Source organism: Colius striatus, chromosome Z (assembly GCF_028858725.1).
Source record: "Colius striatus isolate bColStr4 chromosome Z, bColStr4.1.hap1, whole genome shotgun sequence".
NCBI classification, from domain to species: domain Eukaryota; kingdom Metazoa; phylum Chordata; class Aves; order Coliiformes; family Coliidae; genus Colius; species Colius striatus.
The window spans coordinates 57,712,290-57,732,514 of record NC_084790.1 but is presented as its reverse complement, the minus strand read 5'-3'; the positions used below and the strand labels follow the sequence as shown (position 1 = coordinate 57,732,514).

Here is a 20,225-nt window from a genome sequence, read left to right as displayed (position 1 = left end):
AGATAATGTCTTTGAGCTTGAATGTCTTGGTTGTAGCCATGTTGAATCATGATAAATGATACATAATATATCTATAACTAATATATACAATAATCATGGTAAACTATACATGTACCAGGGTTATATGAATATCTGCCAGAGTAATGGTGGTTTAAACGATTCTCTTAGAAACTGTTCATCCATGAGGCAATAACTTAACAAGGCATCAATCACTGACTGTTGGAGTGCTCAGCACAAAGAAGAGTAGAGCAGAAGGTATGTTCACCTTAGTTGTGAGGTGCATATGAAAGCCATTCTATGGAAATGGTATGTGTAACTGAGAATTTGCATTGCAGCAAATAAGAGTTAAGTAATTCTGAGATCTGTGTGGAAGAATTTTTTCAAGAAAAGTACATTGACAGTAAAATTGGAGCAGTAGATTTTTAAAACAGATGAACAAACAGGGGAAAAAAAAAGAATGAACTACGTGAACTTACAGTTGAGAGCTACCTAAACAACAATGTTGAAAAATTTTGGTTTCATCATATTTACATGATGGGGTTTTATTTGCTACTAGTTTATTGCTCTACTTTCAACTTCTAGTTTAGGAAGTATATATTTTTTTTAAATGTGTTCAGAATTATTTGGTGGGAAAGTAGAATTCAAAGCCAACTAGAAAGACAATGAGTCTGGTTTGTTACTTTCTCCATCACACTGGAAGAAAAGCCTGCAATTTTTAAACCCGGGACTCATGTTGTTAACTAATGATCTTGTGCAGATAAGGACACAGAAAGATTTAAAGTGTCTTAACATGTTTTTTTTTTCTTCCTCTGTTTCTATGGCTTTCCTAAAATACCTCTTACTCCTTTTTTAGAAAAGCATTGCTCTTTTAATGGAATGTTCTTCTTATAAACTAAGTTATTTATATGATTTAGTCTTATAATGACCGTGACTTGCTTGTACTTTGCAAGGCTATTTGCATCTAATCAAATCAGGAGAGTTCTTTGTAATTACCGATGCTGGTAAGAGAACTGAATCATCACAAGCCACCTCAGGTTTGTGCCTTTCATCCTGAGAACGAGATGCTTTTGTGTGTTTTATGTGCTGAGTTACATAGGTTTATGTTCTCATACAGGATACAATTCTTCTCTTTCTCAGCTGCTTAAATTGAAGGATCAGATAGGTTGCTCTTACTGAAATTACAGTAATTCTTTGTGTTCTTGAAATCATTGAGAACTCACTGAATATGTTAGTAGCGTGTACTACTGCTCAAAACACTGTGTGAGAACCAATCTGTAGAAGTTGTGATTGAGAACTAGTTAACATAAAACAAAGCTAAGTCTAATAGGCAAATTATGTTACCTAGTCTTCTGCTTATCTCCATAAATGGAAAACTCTTTGCTAAGTTTATCTTGCAGGAGTAAGGCAAATTGCTGTGCAAGAGCTAAAAGATATTCTTCACTTTATGGATCTTTTAAGTGAGTTTTAATAAGGGAAACTTCAAAGGCTATTTTCTGGTAGGTTTCATTAATCTGGTTTCAGATCTCTGTTTTCCAAGCTACACGATTTAAGCTTAATTGGGTGTGTCCGCCTGCCGTCAAATTGCCACTTGATTCAGCCACACAACTGCAATAGTTTTACACTTGGACCATTGCTGTGTAAAATTAATCCTGTCTGATAATTTAAATAATAATGTATATGGCTTGCAGAAGCAGAGAATGCCTATTGGAAGAATATAAAAGTTCAACCCCTGCAGGGTCAACCTTCCCATTGCAACACTAGAAAAAGAATGTTTCTCCATATAAAGGTCCATGTGCAGAGAAGCGTTATGTTTTTAACATTTCTTGGAGCTGATTGAGGTTTTTTTCAAATTAACTTGATTTGATTTTTTAAAGGGATATGCTGCATTTTGTCATGAAAAGAAATAAAGCATACTGAATGGCTACATATTGTGCTATGCAGTGGGACTCTTAAGAGTACTCAAGTGCGCAAACCATGAGATCTGATCAGAGGGCCTGCTCTTCATTCCTGTTTTTCAGAGTTGAAAAGAGAAAATTTAATGTGAATTTTGCTATCCAATATGTATTTTATTGTATGCAAGAGTGATTTTGTTCAGTATTGGAAAATTTAGTTGTTTTAGTGCCATTGGAACTGGGTTTCACATGTGCCTTGGTCTTCCAGTACTCTGGTGTATCCATAGATGCTTATCTTCTGTCAGCCATCAGTCAGATGATTCAGTAGAATTTGAACTCTGAAGTGGATTTCCATCTCCAATAATACTTTCTGTAGAAACAGACTTGTGGTAAACTGCTTGAGAGATATATGACAAGGCATGTTTGCAAAGCTACATAAGAGATGGTAACAGATTTCAATGAACATTTTGTAGCAAGTGGAGAAAATCTCATTCAGGGTTGAGGGCTACTCTGGCTTTAAGAACTAATTAGGGTTGAATGTTGATATGTGCTTTTCACCTTTTCTGTCCTTATTCTTTGTTTTGGACACTATTATCAGAAACGTATTAAAGAATACTGACTTCTCTCTGGGAGTCCATTTGACAGTAGCAGTTTCTGTAGTGCTGTGATGCAATCTTTGGTGGTCCTATGCTATTAGCAAGCATTGCTACCTTTGAAAAAATTTATTCAGACAGGAAAAAACACATCATTTTAGATACCTATATACAAAACAAATGGTTCTGCATCACTTAATTTCTTATTCTCTCTGCATACACAAGTATCTGTCATGTCTTATTTTGTTATCTTATTGATATGACAATACAGCAAAAAGTAGATAGTTTTAAAAGCAACTAGTTTAATGAATAAGGATATAATTTATTATTTAGTGTGTTAACATCTCATTGTATTAGATGCATGTATCATGAAAAGAATAGTCTTTGAAGTCTTCAGGGTTTGGGTTTTGTTAGTTTATATGTTACGTAATCTTTGTTTCACAACAGCAATTCTCCTAGACTAGGAACACAAAGCCTATATTGTGCTAAAATGGTCAGTCCTCTTGTCTCTGTAGTCTGAAGTCTGTGGAAGCAGTGTGGGCCTTTATTCTTTAAGAAAAGGATAAAGAAACAGGACTCATCACTGCAAACGTGTTTAGGTTCCTGATCCAGTACATCGTTCTGGTCATTGCCTGAGAAAAACCTAACTCTGCTTTGCCAATTATGCAACACTATATTGGGGAATAAAGGGAAAAGAAATGAAAAGGCACTCTTGTAGATATGTTTACAGCTTGAGTATTTACCTGAATTATTCTCTTGTCCTTATTCAGTGATCTATGAGTTCCTCTTATTAGGATCATTGCATCTTTCACAGTGTTTCTGCTTCTACATGGAGTGGGTTACATATAGTGTGTTTATTCAGTAATGCCTTCATATAAAGAGTCAGGCAAATGACCTTTAAAGAACAAAGTTAAGTATTTAATACTGAAGCAAGTATTGAAAGGTTGTGAGATACTTTCAAAACAATTTAGTGAAACATTTCCTTCATTTCTTTATAGATTCTGGACAACCAGGAAGTCCAAGCCACAATGATCCTGCCAAGAATCCACCAGGTAAATATAAGTTCCCGCACATGTACATCTAACATTGTTTGAGAACAAAGGTACTACTGTTAATAGTTAAAGAGAGCATAATTGGTCAGCAACCTATTTTGCACTAGTAAGTGCATATAATCAGGACAAGCTGTGATTATTTTGTGCCTTTTAAACTGGCAATAACTCGGTTGTAGTTTCATCAACATTCATTTAATCTGAGGAATTTTTCTTTCAGTTTACAGTTTTCAGAATTTCATTAAGTGAGAATGAGCAGAGAAGCAAGGAAACAAGATCCCAAATAGCTTCATTTTCATAAAAGTCTGAAAATGCTACAGTCATTCTTTTATCTCAGACAAAACAGAACTGACATACCTCTAATATCTGTGACCAGAGCTACCAGAGTCTTTACTTTTATTTTATATGTGCATTAGAAAACACAAACATTCTTTTTTTGTGTTTTTCATATCAGCTCATAGCAGATTTTGAACACATTGTTAATGAGTCGTGCTAATGATGTTCAGAATTTTTTTGAGAGCTGTCAGTGTAAAGTGTCCTTTCAAGGAATCCCTAAAAATAAAAATTCAAGAGAAAATCAAGTCCAGAGTTAACTAGTCCACACTGTTTAGAGCAAAGCTTCTTTGTGTTTTCATGGAGTTATCCTTTTAATCAACTGAACTGTGTTGGTAAATCTAATAAATCTTTGTTGTTTATGAATTTTAATGGAGTAAGACAAACAAGTTTGACAGACATACTGTCGCTTTGTAATGAGCAAGGAGTGACTCCTGCCACCACCATCGTGTTGTATCTTTTCATTTTGATTCTCAGAAGGTCTATCTGAAATATGCTACAACAAACTCAGTTGCTCTTTCTCTAAATGCAAAATAAACCACACTCTAAACAAGTAGTTGTGTGATGTGGAGCTGTTACATCTACATGAATATTTACTATTATCTGTCCAAACACAGGGAAAACAGTCTGCATTGTGGCTGTACAGTTTTGTGCTATGCGTACAATAAAAGTATTCTCTAAACACGGTGGAATATGTCATATGTATTGTACATGAATACCCGAAAGTGGGAGAACCATCATAGGTCGTTATACAAAAAGCTATACTCCTGTGATATTAAAACCAGAAACCTATACTGGAAGACTGCTGATAAGTTTTAGAGGTAGGAAGGTAGAACAAGTAAAATAATGTGGTAAGGTTTTTTCAGGTGTTTTTTTAGTGAGATTTTCTTTTCCCAAGGGCTAATGCAGACTTGAAGTCACTCTTGGCAGAGGTTTTGATGATGTTTCTCTAAAAATTGAGTAGGTGTCATGAGGAGGATTTTGTTTCTCTATTAAATATGTGACATAAATTATGTAGGATAGTGGTTTAAAAACGCAAACCAGCAAATTTGCACCTAAAACACACCTGAAAATTTCATCACAGATAATCAGAGTTTTTTAAAACTTGGAGCATTTATCTGTAGAGCATTTATTTTTGTTTTAGAATATCTCTGTGAGAGCAAGAAAAGCCAAATGTATTAGCTGTCATCATTTTGAAGGAACTTTTGTGGCTTCTGGGTTTGGGAAGCTAAAGGCAAGATTTGGAACCCCATCTTCAACATGTTTTAAAGTTCAGTTTTTAAAATAACATTTAGCATTTGGAATAAGAAGTACTTATTTCACTAGTGAGGATCACTTCTTCCAGTGAGTCCAGTCTCACCAATACTCAGTCTCAACCCCAGCAAGGAGTAATCTTGCTGCCAGCTACAAAGCCCTAGAGGAGGCAGAAGACAAGCTATACTGCCTTTTTTTTGACGGCCTTGTGAGGCAAGACCAAATGTCTGTGTTTGACAAACTCCAGTGTCCCAAAAGGTAGAGGGAGACAGAGAGCAGAGAACTCTTTTGCTGGTTTCACCATGAAACTTTCTGCTTGAGACAACACTTTCATGGTTTGGAGTCACTGTTGGCAGTATTGTTCCTTTACCTACTGCCAAGTGGAGACAGAAAATGGAAGTGGTGCCTTGCTTCCCTTGAAATCCTTCATTTAGGCAGAAACAGGGGCATTATTGAATGTCATCTATCTATTTGAGGATACATGAACTTCTAGCATCATCCAGGTTCCCTGTGTGATATTGTCTTGGGGTTAAACTGGCAGAGAGAAAGTGTTGAAGTTTGTGGGACTGCGGAATACAGGACTTCTGGGGCTATGCAGGAAAATGAGAAGGAGTTGCATGCCATTTGGCTTGTTAGGGAAAAGTACTGCTGTACTTTCTTATTGGACTTCGTATGAGTCTTATTATTGGAACCAGGCAGTCACTTCTGCCAGAGCCCCAGAGTATATCCACTTGAGGTTTGTTTACAGTCCCAGACCAGGAGCATGCGGAGTGGCAGTGCCAGGAGGGTTTGTTCTTCTGTCACGTTTTGGTCTGGTGCCTGTATGTCAAGGAGCCAGGGCATTGGCAACGGATAGGTGCTGTTAGCTTTTGGATGCCACTACCTTCACAAAGACATTGCCAAGGAAGAGGAGGTTGGAAACTGAGTGGTAGCTGGCGAGACTGCTGGTGTTAAAAGTGAGTTTTTCTAGGTTTGGCTAGACTGTTGCATTCTTCAGGGTGTCTGGTAATTTGCTGACTTAACCATGGAGGGAAGGTAATGTCGCTTGCCAAACAAAAGAACGTTAAGAGCACTTGCTGGAATTCTTTACAATATGTTCCTAAAAATATACTGAATATTTTGATAGCACAATACAGTATTAAGATGGTGTAGCTTGTGGTGAAATTGGTATGTAGCTTTTGTAGCAAGATCCAGGAATACCATTGTCTTAAGTTTTATTTTTCATTAGCTTTCATCTGGTATATTTCTAAAGAAGGAAATTTGCTTTTCTGAGAGCTGGGTTGTAAAGGACGCTTCTCCAAAGGGATTATAAAGTAGTTTCGAGACACATAGATGAGCTGAAGAGAGAGGAGAAGAGTTTGTACACTGCTGTTGCCCACAACAATCATTAAGTTCCTGGAATCTAAAAGTCTGTATTATGCTAGCACATTGCTAAGTATTAAAAGCTAGGTAGTTTCAAAGAGAGAATGGATATGTCCAAGGATCCATTTGAGATGACTAAACAGAGAGAGGCAAACCCGAATTAGTAAGTTTTGAAACTGAAAATACTTGGAACCTTGGACACTATCAGTCAGAAAAAACCTGAAATATTTTTAGGTCTCCTCTGTTTCTTACTGTTCTACTTGAGCATCTGTTCAGGGCTACTGCTGAGGATAGGCTGTTGAAGGAGACCTAGTGTGGCAGTTTCAGTGTAATGCTGTATTATTTGCTCCCTGCAAGTCCTGTAGGTCTTTTATGTAGCTTAAGAAAATGTAAAAAATGAACCTTCCTTTACATGTGGGTCTCAAAATACCCACAAAGTTGTAGGGAGGATGTATACTGAAGGCATAGGGAGTGATCTTTCAATAAGTTCTTATGTTAGGCATAAGAAAATTACCAGTGTATGTGAAGAGAAAGAAAATGTACAATAGCTGGTAAACTAATAATGCTAACACCAACCGTTACAATTTGGTCTCCAGTGAAACAATCCTTAGCTAGTTCTTCGAGTAGAGGATTTTCTGAGTTTTATTCAGCTTTATTTTTCTTTCCCTTACTACTTGTTGGCCACAACTGTTTGACATTAGTAAGGTTACTTGCTACCTGCATTGGTTTGAGGTTTCTACTTGGAAGACTTGATTTATTTATACACCAGCATTAGTACTGCTGTATTCAGTTGTTGTCATATTGCTCAAATCTTTGAGCACAGCCTTTTTAAGCTGCTAAAATAAAACCAACAAATAGCAATGCTGAGAGGGTAAAACATCATATTGTGTCATGGTTTTACCCAGCCAGCAATGAAGCACCAGGGCAGTCTCTTGCTCAATGCCCCCCATCCATCCCCACCATTGTTAGGATGGCAGAGGCCCCAGCGAGATAGGAGGAAAAAAAAGATAATCAAGGATGTTGTGAATCAAGACAAGGGCAGGGAGGGCTCACTGCCAAATATGGTTCTGGGCAGAACAGACTCCACCGCTCGACTTAGAGAGGAAAGTAAGAACACTTTATTCTACTGCATACAAGAAACAGAACAGAACAAATTAAAAACAAAACAAAACAAAACAGGGCAGGATGATGAGAAAATTACAACTAGCCCTTTAAGATCTCCCTCCCCCATCCCTCCTTTCTTCCCAGGCCCAGCTCAGTGCTCTTGATATCTCTACCTCCTCCCCCATCAAAGGCTCAGTGGGGCAGGGAATGGGGGATGTGGTCAGTCTCTCACAGATGGGCTCTGCCACTTCTCTCTTCTCAGAGGAGGATGACTCCTGGCATTCTTCCCTTGTTCCGATACATGATCCCTCTCATGTGACACAACCTCCTCTGGGCATAGTCACTACACCTAGCATGGGGTCTTTTACAAAATGCAAACAAATCTCTGCTTCACCACTCCTCTTCACAGGATGCAGGGCGGTCTCTGAACACTTCGTCACTGACCTTGAGGTCCACATGGTCAGTTGTCTTTCTCTTCCAACTGCTTGCACCAGCACTATCTGGAAAAGAAAGAATGGGAAGAAGGAACAGGAAGAACCTTCCTTTTCCAGGTTCTTCTTCTTAAAAAGTGATTGTGGAGATGCCTAATTAGCTCAGCCCCAGAAGCTGGTTTGACTCAGAGATGGGGAGAGTTTCGAGCAACTTCTCACAGGAGCCATCTTTACAGCCCCTTTCCCATTACCAGAAACAGCTTCACACAAACTCATGACCTCTTGATAGACAATAAGATAGGATGGACACTTGAATACAATTTGAAGAATCAAGACAGCTGGAATCCTGAGGGACTGGATACCAGTTACTACTGGAGCTTCATGTCCTTAATAGTTTGGGATGTAAGTGGAAGGAAAATCATCCTGGGAGTTCTGGTTGACAATAAACTAACCATGAGCCATGGCCCTTGTGGCCAAGAAGGCCAATGGCATTCTGGGATGCATCAAGAAGAGTATGGCCTTCAGGTCGAGGGAGGTTCTGCTCCCCCTATACTCTGCCCTAGGGAGGCCTCATCTGGAGTGCTGTGTCCAATTTTGGGCTCCTCAGCTCAAGAGGGACAGAAAACTTATGGAGAGTCCAGCGCAGGACCACCAAGATGATCAGGGGACTGGAGCATCTTTCATACGAGGAAAGATTGTGGAAAGATTGTGGAAACTGGGGCCATTTAGTCTAGAAAAGAGGAGACTGAGAGGAGATCTCATTAATATTTATAAGTATATAAATGGTGGTTGTCAGGAGGTTGAGACATCCCTTTTTTCTATTGTGTGTAGCAACAGGACAAGGGGTAATGCGTTGAAGCTGGAACACAAAAAGTTCCATTTAAACATAAGGAAAATCTATTTTACTGTGAGGGTGAGAGAGCAGTGGCACAGGCTGCCCAGGGAGGGTGTGGAGTCTCCTTCCTTGGAGGTCTTTGAAGCCTGCCTGGTCGCATTCCTGTGTGACCTGATCTAGGTGAACCTGCTTCTGCAGGGGGGTTGGACTAGATGATCTCTAAAAGTCCCCTCCAACCCCTACCATTCTGTGATTCTGTGATTCTATAATAGACTCTTTTTGTACAGATCACTTCAAAATTTCAGAGCTGTTCATGTACAGCATTGAGGACTACAAAAGGTAACTTTTCAAAGGTGAAAAACCTAGCCATTCTGACATAGACAGTTTTGAACCTCATTGTCGAGTAAAGATGTTTCTTCAAAATTTAGCTTTTATCCAAGCAGTTGAGTTCAGAAGTTGTTAGAGCTAAATTTCCTAGCAAGTATTACTTGCTAGCTTTACATTTCCCTGATAAAATTTTCTCCGCTTTAACTAGTCCAAGGAATAATTTCACATGATTTTGACAGACTTTATAATGTCAGTCAGGACTGAATGAGGAATGCAGATGACTCAGGTCTAGGCCTGTGGGCTGATGAATATTGCATTGTTTATGTGGAGTGACACGCTTTTAGAGAGAGAACACGGAGAGACTGTCTCCCTGTCTTTCCTTCCTCCCCAGAGTTTCTCTTCTTGTTTCATCCACAGTAACACATGATACGTTGTCAGGGAATTAATCTAATGATAAAATCCTTAATGTGAGTGAGACGTAGGTATGTGAATCCCCAACCCCAGCCTCCCTGCTCTGGAATTGGTTTTCCCCTTCTATTTTCACCAGAAATTCTATTCTGAGAATGATTTCCAAAGAAGACCCAAGTGAAATCACCATCTATTATTTTTTTTGTCCTAATTAAAGATATTGCCAAAAAGCTTGCAACCAGCCTCACCTATCTCTCCATATGCAAATCTCTCTTGCAGCTGTAGAGCCCCAAAGGCTTTTTTGTGCTTTCATATGTGTGAGCAGCCATAGGGAGAACATTCTTTTTGGATAAAGCCCTAAGAAATATGTAATAAATTTGCCTCTCTATGACTGTTTTAAATAGAAGTTTTTCAGTTTTAAGTTTTAGAATGTGTAATTTCAGAAGTAAATTACGAAAAGCAATGTGACCTCGAACTTTGCTGTCTTTTGGAAACACAATAAAAAATGTCTTTTAAGTTTTGAACAACTGAGAGCACAGATGGTTTTATTATTTTACCATATCACAAGTTACCCTCTTATTGATGGGGAATTACCCTCCAAATTAATAGGAATAGAAGATATATTCCCTGGCTTTGTGATTGTAAGCAACTTTTCTTGTGGAAGCGTTGATGCCATAGTAGCAGTTTGGGGATTCACATAGAATTATATTTAAACAAACATATATTCACCTCACTTTTCAGCAGGGGAGTGGATATTCTCAAATGCTTGCTGATCTCTGTATGCCTGCAGCCATACCATCTTAGATACTGATCTTCAAATAAAGAGGGTTGGGTTTGACCAGGGCTTGACTTTTTGTGGAATTCTTTCTTATTCAAATGCTCCAGGAATTAGTAATGCCAGTGGTTGCTGGTGATACTCTTCCTCATTAGCCTCTGAGCCCTGAGCTGGGTGGGGCATTCTGGAGCAATGTGCAGCTGTGCTCTCTCAACAATCAGAAACCCGCAGAGATTGTTGAGCTCTTTTTTTTTTTTTTACTACTGCCTACTGGTTTAGGATTACTTCTGAATTTTTGTTTACATTGGCTGTTCTTCTTTATGAACCTACTGTGTAAATCAGTAATACTGTGATTACTTCTGATGCCATGTGCACTTCTGATGACATTGTGTTTAATAGTGCCTTGGCACCAGAAAATTCCTTTTAGGTACTTGGTAGTCTTATAGCTGTTAAAAAGCAGCTCCTCCAACCTCTTTTTAAATCTTGGCTGTAGTTTGTATACAAGCTGAGACCTTTCAGAGTGGAAGGCATTTGTATTAGTTACCTTTTCTGTTTCTTACTAGGTTTTGGGGTAACTCTCTCGATTCTAGTACATGAATTTTAGAATCCATTAAGCCAGGTGTTTACTTCTTCAAGTTATCGCAACATTGAAATATATCATAGTTCTGGTTATTAGCGTGAGAATATTGAAAATCTCATTTGCTTTTGAAAACAGCACAAGCGGCTTCTTAGAAGTTCCTTATTGTGATAGCAAGTTCAATGGAGTCAGGGGATCTTTTTAACAGGTTTGTTTCCTTTCCCAGTTACAAACATCATTGCAACTGTCAGGAAAAACCAAAACAAACTGTGGATATGCAACAAGGCTGGAGACAGTCATATCATAACCAAAATAGCCTTGTTCTCTGGTGAGACCTTAGTTCAACTGTCTCAATGGATATCAACACTAAAATCTTCTGTTATTCCTTTGCTCATGTTATCCACCCTTAACTATCTTTAAGAAATTCCAGTTCAGTGGGAACCTGTTTCTGGTACTCTTTTGAAAATACGGCCTGCAGTAAGAAAACAAACTGCCAGTCTACTGACTGTAAGCTAACATAGTATGAACACCGTGAGACTTAATTTTTCACTACCAGTTCTGACTGTGAATAGTAGCTGTGTGCCAGTAGGATCCCTGCTGAAATGCAACAGCTTCCCGTTGAAGTTAGGTATTGCAGGGAGCATCAAGAGATAATCCTAGAAAAATTGGCTTTCAAAGACCCAAACAAAAGAAGCTATGTAATGAAAGGGCTTGCTATTTAACTGTAGTATTTTCAGAGGCAAAACAAACCTGTAGCAGCATCAAGAACATTACACTACATAACTTATAGTCAAGCTACAGTTCTCTATTGGTGTTTCTACACCTGAAGGTATTTTTACAGACTGAAGCTTCTGGGCTTTCTTCTGATGATAGCTACTGATGTTGAACCTGTCTCACTGCTAGTAAGCTTGTCTAGTGCTGTATAATTTCTTTTTTTAAAGATCCACAAATAAAAGTACAGTAATACAAATTGTTTCCTGCACTGATTGGATTCTTACTCCAGTTTTAGAAGTTGTTAAAAGTCAGACTGTATCAGCGAAAAAACAAAATAAAAAAAAAGATATTTAATGACACCAGGAAGCAATTTCATGTTTTGGCACTGGCCAATAATGCAGCAGAACATAGACAGCAGTTCTATTCATAAGAGCACAATTAAATCAGAAGACATAAAAAAGGCTGGTTAAAGTTTTGTAAAGCCAGACGTCACTGGTAAGCTTTTAAGTAATATGAGAACAAACCCTTTACAATACATGTTAGCGCAAACTGAAAATATATTTCAGTAGGTTAAACCAATTTTTTCTTTTCTTTTTTTTTTTTCTATTTTAAATCTTAGCGTGGTTAAAAGCTATACTTTTAACTCAGCTCTTGGAGGCATAGCACAGGAATAGAGTGGAAATATTTAAGGACTAGGAGAGAATTACTTCTACAGCAGTAGGAGGCATTACTGAAGGGTTCTCCTGTTACTGATTGTATGAGAGGAACTTGATCATCATTGCTGCTCAGTTTAATTGGTTTATCTTGCATCCTTTATGGCACTGTTCTGGTTATTGTAATATTGTTGGGGAAGTGTGTTTTTCAGAAACAAATTTTTGTAAAAAAAAGTAAGGAGAGAAGACAGATTTTGTACTCTCCGCGTACAAAAACTACAAGGAAATACAGAAAAAAAATCCACCGGTACTTATATGTTTTAGAAGTTACTGACTGTTTAGACAGAATTACATTATGGTGGTTTTGGCAGAAGTGTCTTTTTAGCAAAACTCAGAGTTTTAAGAATAATGACAGTCACATAATCACAGAATCTTAAGGATTGGAAGCACCGTTGGAAGATCATCTAGTCCAACCCCCCTGCCAGAGCAGGACCTCATAGAGTATCATCCAGTTGGGTTTTGAATATCTCCAGAGGAGACTCAACAACTCATCTGGGCAGCCTGTTCCAGTGCTCCCTCACCCTCACAGTGAAGAAATTTTTCCTCATATTCCTTTGGAACCTCTCATGTTCCAGCTTGTACCCATTGCCCCTTGTCCTGTCATTGGACAATACTGAGAAGAGTCTGGCTCTGTCCTCCGGACACTCACCCTTTACATATTTGTAAACATTAATGAGATCACCCCTCAGTCTCCTTCAAGCTAAAGACCCCCAGCTCCCTCAGCCTTTCATCATAAGGGAGATGCTCCACTCCTTTCATCATCTTTGTGGCCCTGCTCTGAACTCTCTCCAGCAGCTCCCTGTCCTTGAACTGATGGGCCCAGAACTGGACACAATATTCCAGATGTGGTCTCACAAGGGCAGAGTAGAGGGAGAGGAGAACCTCTCGACCTACTGCCTACAACCCTTCTAATACACCCTAGGATGCCATTGGCCTTCTTGGCCACGAGGGCACATTGCTGGGTCATGCTCATCCTACTGTCCACCAAGACCCCCAGGGCCCTTTCCCCTACACTACTCTCTAACAGTTCATTTCCCAATCTGTATTGGTACATGAGGTTCTTCTTTCCCAGACACAAGATTCTACACTTGCCCTTGTTGAATTTCATTAGATTTTTCTCTGCTCAATTCTCCAGCTTGTCCAGGTCTCATTGAATGGCAGCACAGCATTCTGGTGTGTCAGCCACTTCCCCCAGTTTAGTATCATCAGCAAACTTGCTGACAGTGCCCTTTGTTCCCTCATCAAGGTCATTAATGAATAGATTGAACAGTACTGGTCCCACCACCAATCCCTGAGGGACTCACTAGATACAGACCTCCAACTAGACCCTGCCTCATTGACCACAGCTCTCTGCATTCTTCCCTTCAACAAGTGAACAATCTACCTCACTATGTGATCATCCAGCCCACACTTTTTCAGTGACGATGTCACATGCTTTACTGAAATCAAGATAAACCACATCCACTGCACTACCACCATCTATCCACCTGGTTACAACTTCATAAAAGGCTATCAGGTCAAACATTACTTCCCTTTGGTAAAGCCATATTGACTGCTCCTAATGACCCTCTTGTCCTTTAAATGCCTGGAGACAGCACCCAAGATAAGTTGTTCCATCACCTTTCCAGGGATAGAGGTGAGGCTGAGCAGTCTGTAGTTACCTGGCTCCTCCTTGTTGCCCTTTTTGAAGACAGTGACATTTGCTTTCCTCCAGTCCTCAGGCACCTCTCTTGTACTGCATGACTTACAAGATGATGGAGAGTGGTTTAGCAATGACTTTCGCCAGCTCCCTCAGCACTCGTGGGTGCATCCCATCGGGGCCCATGGATTTATGTACATTCAGATTGCTCAACTGATCCTTAACCCAGTCCTCATCAACCAAACAAAACCCCTTCTTTTAACCTGACTTCTGCCGGAGTATGTGGCTCCTGAGGACAGTCTCCAGCTGTATAGACAGAGGCAAAGGCGGCATTCAGTAACTCTGCCTTCTCTGTATCCTCCGTCAGCAGGGCACTCACCTCATTCAACAGTGGGCCTACATTGCCTCTAGCATTAGTTTTATCCACAATGTATTCAGAGAAGCCCTTTTTGTTGTCCTTGACCTCCCTTGCAGTATGTAACTCCAACAAGGCTTTAGCCTTCCTAGTTGCCTCCCTACATCCTCTGACAACAGTCTTCTATTCATCCCAAGTGGCCATCCCTTCCTTCCGTGATCTATGGACTGTCTTCTTCCACATGAGTTTGCTCAACAGTTCTGTGTTTAACCATGCAGGTTTCCTGACTCCCTTTCTTGATTTCCTACCTGCTGGGATGCTCTGATCCTGAGCTTAGAAAAAGCGATCCTTGAATACAGGCCCCTTTACCTTGTCCCATTGAATGTCCTCTGGCAATTGCTTGAAAAAGCCAAAGTTAGCCCTGCTAAAGTCCAGGGTTGAGATCCTGCTTGGTATTCTGTTCCTGACAGACAAGATCCTGAACTCCACCATGTCGTGGTTGCTGCAGCCAAGGCTGCCCTCAGTCTTCAATGCATCAATCAGATCCTGCTTGGTTTTGAGTATAAGATCCAGCAGTGCTCCTCTCCTAATTGGCACATGCACCATTTGCATGAAGAAGTCATTGATGCAGTTAAGGAACCTCCTGGACTGTAAGTGGCTAGCCGTATAGGCCTCCTATTGAATGTCTGGGTAGTCAAAATCCCCTGAGAACCATGGCCTGTGATTTTGAGGGTGCTGCCAGCTGCCTCATCAGCCTCCCCATCCTGATCTGGCGGCTTGTAATAGACAACCACTGTAGTGTCACACATGTTAGCCTGCCCCTTAATTCTAACCCACAAACTCTGACCTTGTCTCTCATCCTTACCTGCACAGAATTCAGAACATTCCAGCTGCTCTCTCACATGAAGAGCAACTCCACTACCACACCTTGTTGACTTGTGTTTCCTAAAAAGGTCATAGCCATCCATGACCACATTCCAGCCATGTGAGCTGTCTCACCATGTCTCTGTAATTGCCACCAGATCATAACCCCTTGCCCATACACAGACTTCCAGTTCCTTCTATTTATTCCCCATGCTGCATGCATTGGTGTACAGACATCTTAAGAATGCAGCCAGTTGTGTAGGATTCACTGTTGACACTGGCTTGCCATCCTTAGGCTCAGCTCCAGGGGGCCTGGTTTTATCCCCTTCCCCCATCAAAACTAGTTTAAAGACCTTTCTATGAGTCCCAGTAACTAATTCACAGGGATCCTTCTCCCACTTTGAGACAGATAAATTCCATCTGTCATCAGACCTGATATTGTAAAAATGTCACCATGGTCAAAAACCTCAAGTTATGTTCATGGCACCAGCCCCTGAACCACCTGTTAGTCAGTTGTGCTTTCTTTATTTGTTCAGTATTCTCCCCACCATGAGAGGGATGGAGGAGAACACTGTTTTTGCTCCTGAGCCATCTAGCATTCTCCTCAATGCCCTGAAGTTCTTTTTAATAGCTTTAGAACTTCTCTCTGTGAACTCATCAATCTGCATTACCAGCAGTAGGTAGCAGTCAGTTGGCTGCACCAGACCAGTTCCTGGCAACGTCTCTAACCCATACCCCAGGGAGGCATCAGACCTCTCTGTGGGATGGATCCCGTTGGCATATTCCATCATTTCCCTTCAGAAGGGAATCACGTACTACTGTAACCCTCCTTTTTTTTTTTTTTTTTTTTTTAAATTGAGGCAATCTTAAGGCATGACAGTGACTGCCTCACCCTGGGCAGCTCCTCAAGTGGCCCTCCATCTTCATATTCCATTGCCTGGCCCTCAACTTCCAAAGCCCCAGACAAGCTGTGCAAGGGCAAATGGGGAGACATGGGAGGCCAGTAAGGGATTTGCCTGTCTCCCCGAAAAGGAACCTGTATCCATTTCCCTCCATCTCTTAGGTCCCCTCTGTTAACCTGGCAATCAGTGAATGTCTTTCAGAAACTGTCATCTCTCAGGATAGTTTTAGTAAATAATACTCAGTGCTTATGTTTGAACGCTAAAGACAGTAAAATGTTATCATGACCATCAAAAGATACAGTAAATCCTCTGTGAGGAATAGAACAATAGACTGCTCTCAAGTGTGTTAGTTTCTGTGCCAAAGAGATCAGAAATACACACCAAGAATGCTAATTTAAGGCTCTTTGACGTGTTAATACATGCAGTGCATTAGTGAATGCTTAATCAAAAAAACAGACCTACACTGTGAGGAGTATCATTGCATATTTTTTCTTGCATGCAGTGTAATAATGTGAATATGAATATTAACTTTTACTCAGTAGAGAGGTCAGCTTCACAAGGTAAAAGGCAGTGTCTCACATCATAAAGTCAAAGTATCCTGTGCTGTTGTCCTATTGCGTAGAGTCTTGCTTTTCATCCTTTATCCTTTGGAGAGTGCATGTTTCTGCAACAAATTACAGCAGTTTAATGACACAAAACATTTTCCTCCTGCACAGATGGGAGTCAAGAACAGTGCTGCAACACACCAACCATGAAATGTCTTCCTAACTTGTTAGAACTAGTTAGAACTATTGAAGTCCATTGGTGCTGGAACTGAACATACTGTGTTTATTTTTCTGCACTCAAAGCCACAACTGGAATCCACCTTCTTGGTTAGAACACAAGGCTCAGGATGAGGCTGTTTAGTGCTTGTGACATAGACTATTTATTGCTGTGTCAACTTTTTAACAGTATTGTGTCACATTACCTAGAGAAAAAAACTCAAGCTTCCACTTCCCCTCTCTTTCCTAATGCCAGGCAAAACATTTGTGTGTGAGTGTAATTTTTTTTGGACCATCCAAGGCAAAGTGAAATCTGAGTGAAAGACAGTGATACTTCAGTCAACAGTGATACTTCATCCTTCTGTCAGGGAGTGATAAGCAGTGGTACCACTCAGTGGCAGAATTTTTTCCCTGCTCCCATTTAATTATCACAAGGAGAGAAACACACTCCATCACTCTCTTTGCTGTGTGTTTTTTTCAGTGTTGCCTGTGAGAAAAACAAAGAATTGGTGAGAAAAGGCTGAAGATTGAACATATGTGTCTGTGTGTATGTGTGCACATACACTTGTATACATCTATATTCTTACATATTAAATCCTACATGAACATTTTATAATATGAGCCTTGAGAATTGTTCTCATTGTAGTGATAGCTTGACTAATCAATACTTGCAGAAAGCTTCTCTCAGTGAAATTGTGCTTCAAAGTCGTGGTATTTGGATAAGTAGCAGCAAAGTTCTACTGCAGAGCAAGCTCCATGTTTGTACATTGGCTTTAAGCCACATTTTACTTACAGGCCAACTGAAGTCAAGAAAGCAAATTTTTATTTGGAACTATCACTTCCGTGTGCTACATCAGATCATTTATGCTGGAGGAAATAGGCAGAAAGAAGAAAGATTGCCATAGTCAGAGCAATTATTAGCATTCATCTAGCTTGCCCATTCTGAGGGTAAAAAATGAAAAATGAGGAAGAAAGGAAAAAGTTAACTCTGGAATTTTTTAATGCTACGTATATGCCAAATTCTGCCAAATAAAGAAGTAAATATTTGAGAAGCCATGTCATGTTTTCATCCACACAAAAAATATGGACAAAAAGTGAGAGAGAATTCAGAAGATCATAGATTCATGGAATTATTGAGGTTGGAAAAGACCTTTAAGATCAGAAAGTCCAACCATTGACTACCATCTCCACCACTCAATCACGTCCCCAAGCACCACATATGTACTACTTTTGAATACCTTCAGGGATGGGGACTTCACAACTTTGCTGAGCAGCCTGTTGCAATATTTGACAATTCCTTTGTTGCAGAACATTTTCATAACTTCCAATCTACAGCTCTGCCATAACCTACCCCCCCCCCTCCCCCCGCCCTGTGCAACTTGAGGCCATGTCATCTTGTCCTTCCAGAGACTGGAACCGACCTTGCTACAATAGGTAGTTGTAGAGAGCAAAAATGTCCCTTCTCAGCCACCTCTTCTTCAGACGAAACAACTTTAGTTCCCGCAGAAACTGGAGATGAATAAAATTGCAGAGGTCTCCAGGTCTCCTACAACATCTGGGTGAAGAAGAGTAAGATGAAAAAGTAGTGTGTATGGAGTGAGGCTTTTGAAAATGAGAGGGAGAGGAATGTGAAAGAAAGTGAAGAAAAAAAAGGAGGAGACCTACAGAACTATTTGTAGTAATAAAGACATACAGGAATGGCACATAAAGTGACATTGACTGCAAGATGAGAAGATGATCATGTTGACATAACATTGTTCAGGATGATCCCACAGGTGCTCAGCATGCACACTGCACTTGCTCCTGGGATGGTGTTTCAGCTGGGGAAGACCGAGATTCACTTACAGGCATAACAGGACAACAGAGATACCAGGAAATGTGCTCACTTGGATGCATTCACATTCTTTCAGCTTGAGTTGTCAAGTGCATTGTTTATACCTACTCTGATAAATAATATCCAAAGTACTAGGTGAGGCAGCTCTGTGGGCTTAGTAAGGCAGTGGAAACTCTTTTTGCCTCTTCTCTCTTGTTTGACCCTGAAAAGTAGGTAACCATTTCCCACATGTACTAAGGACATCTCCTCAATTGAAGTGCATTGCTTTTACAGTCACTTTTCTGATTATAGTGGCAATATTTTCTTAAATTACTTGAAGGTGAAAGCAGTTTCTTCTTGCCAAAAGAATAGTGCTGAATCACAGTTTTCCAAATCAGTGAATATTCCAGTAGGTGCTTTTTTTACTTGTTTGTTTGTTTTATTGGTGAAGACATTTAGAGTCTCTTACTCTAAATGAGACATTTTGGTCATTGAAATGTTGGGAATAAAATGTCAGTGTATTTCTGAAAGAAAAAAACCTGTGTTCATTCAGAAAAGAGATTACAGAAACCACTATAAGAAAATTCTTCTCACTTGAAAATAATAAAAAAGTGAAAGTATTGGAGCAGCAGCATGTATCAGGTATAGATCTTAGTGTTTCTGTTGGTAAATGGTTGGCATTTCTGAGATAAGTCTTGACTATCAGCTGTTGCTTCACTGCAGTACTCTTAAAGTTGTGCCTAAACTTCATGGTGGGGACACTGTGTCTTACACATTTACCTTAGAATAAGTAAACATAAGCCAAACTAATAATATATGGTCTCTTAAACATAAGTTTCTGCATATATAATACCGCATATATATAAAAGCCTCACTGAATAACTCAGATGTTTTGACCAGCTCCTGCTGTTACTGTGAATAATAGTAAAACCTCACCTGCCTTGTAGGTGATGATTTCATAATAGAAATGATAGTGTATTACTGTGAAAAGTCACTTATCAACAGAATAAGAGTTAAATAAAAATCTATTTAGCAGAAATCTATGTGAGGACAGAACTGCTTTATGGTGAAAATGCTTAGTTCAATTGTTCGGGTTCCTAGTTTAATACTGACTTAAAAATTGAATATACTAATAAAACAAACTAGTTTTGGACATTTAATGGATTATTAGATAGAAACTCAGTGTCTTGCTTGTAGGTTTTCATACACATATTAAAACATTACTTTCTCATAACTCCTGAAGATCATTTTACACCTTTCCCTAAATTTCACCTCTATTAGATCCTGTCAATAGCTTTCAGTGTACTTCGGTCTGTGTGTTATACTTCTGAGCTTCTGTTGATACTGTTGGTAGCTGTTGTACAAACTTACCTATAGTTATTTATTAATCTTCTCATTATACTGATTATGGTATTGTGATCTTTTTCAGTGTACCTTGAGGACAGTTTTGTAAAATCCGGTGTGTTCAACGTGTCAGAACTTGTGAGAGTGTCCAGAAGTAAGTTATCATTAGCATTTAATAAT

The 20,225-nt window shown here is 39.6% G+C and overlaps 1 protein-coding gene across 4 annotated transcripts in view; it reads left to right on the top strand.

The window, feature by feature from the left end:
* Nucleotides 1–20,225, top strand: part of NFIB (nuclear factor I B) — a 178,792-nt gene that overhangs the window by 95,455 nt on the left and 63,112 nt on the right. For all 4 annotated transcript variants that reach the window (XM_062017371.1, XM_062017370.1, XM_062017374.1 and 1 more), the window contains exons 3-4: nucleotides 3,484–3,537; nucleotides 20,131–20,199. In XM_062017371.1, the coding sequence (XP_061873355.1) occupies nucleotides 3,484–3,537; nucleotides 20,131–20,199 (123 nt within the window). The remainder of the gene's footprint in view (nucleotides 1–3,483; nucleotides 3,538–20,130; nucleotides 20,200–20,225) is intronic.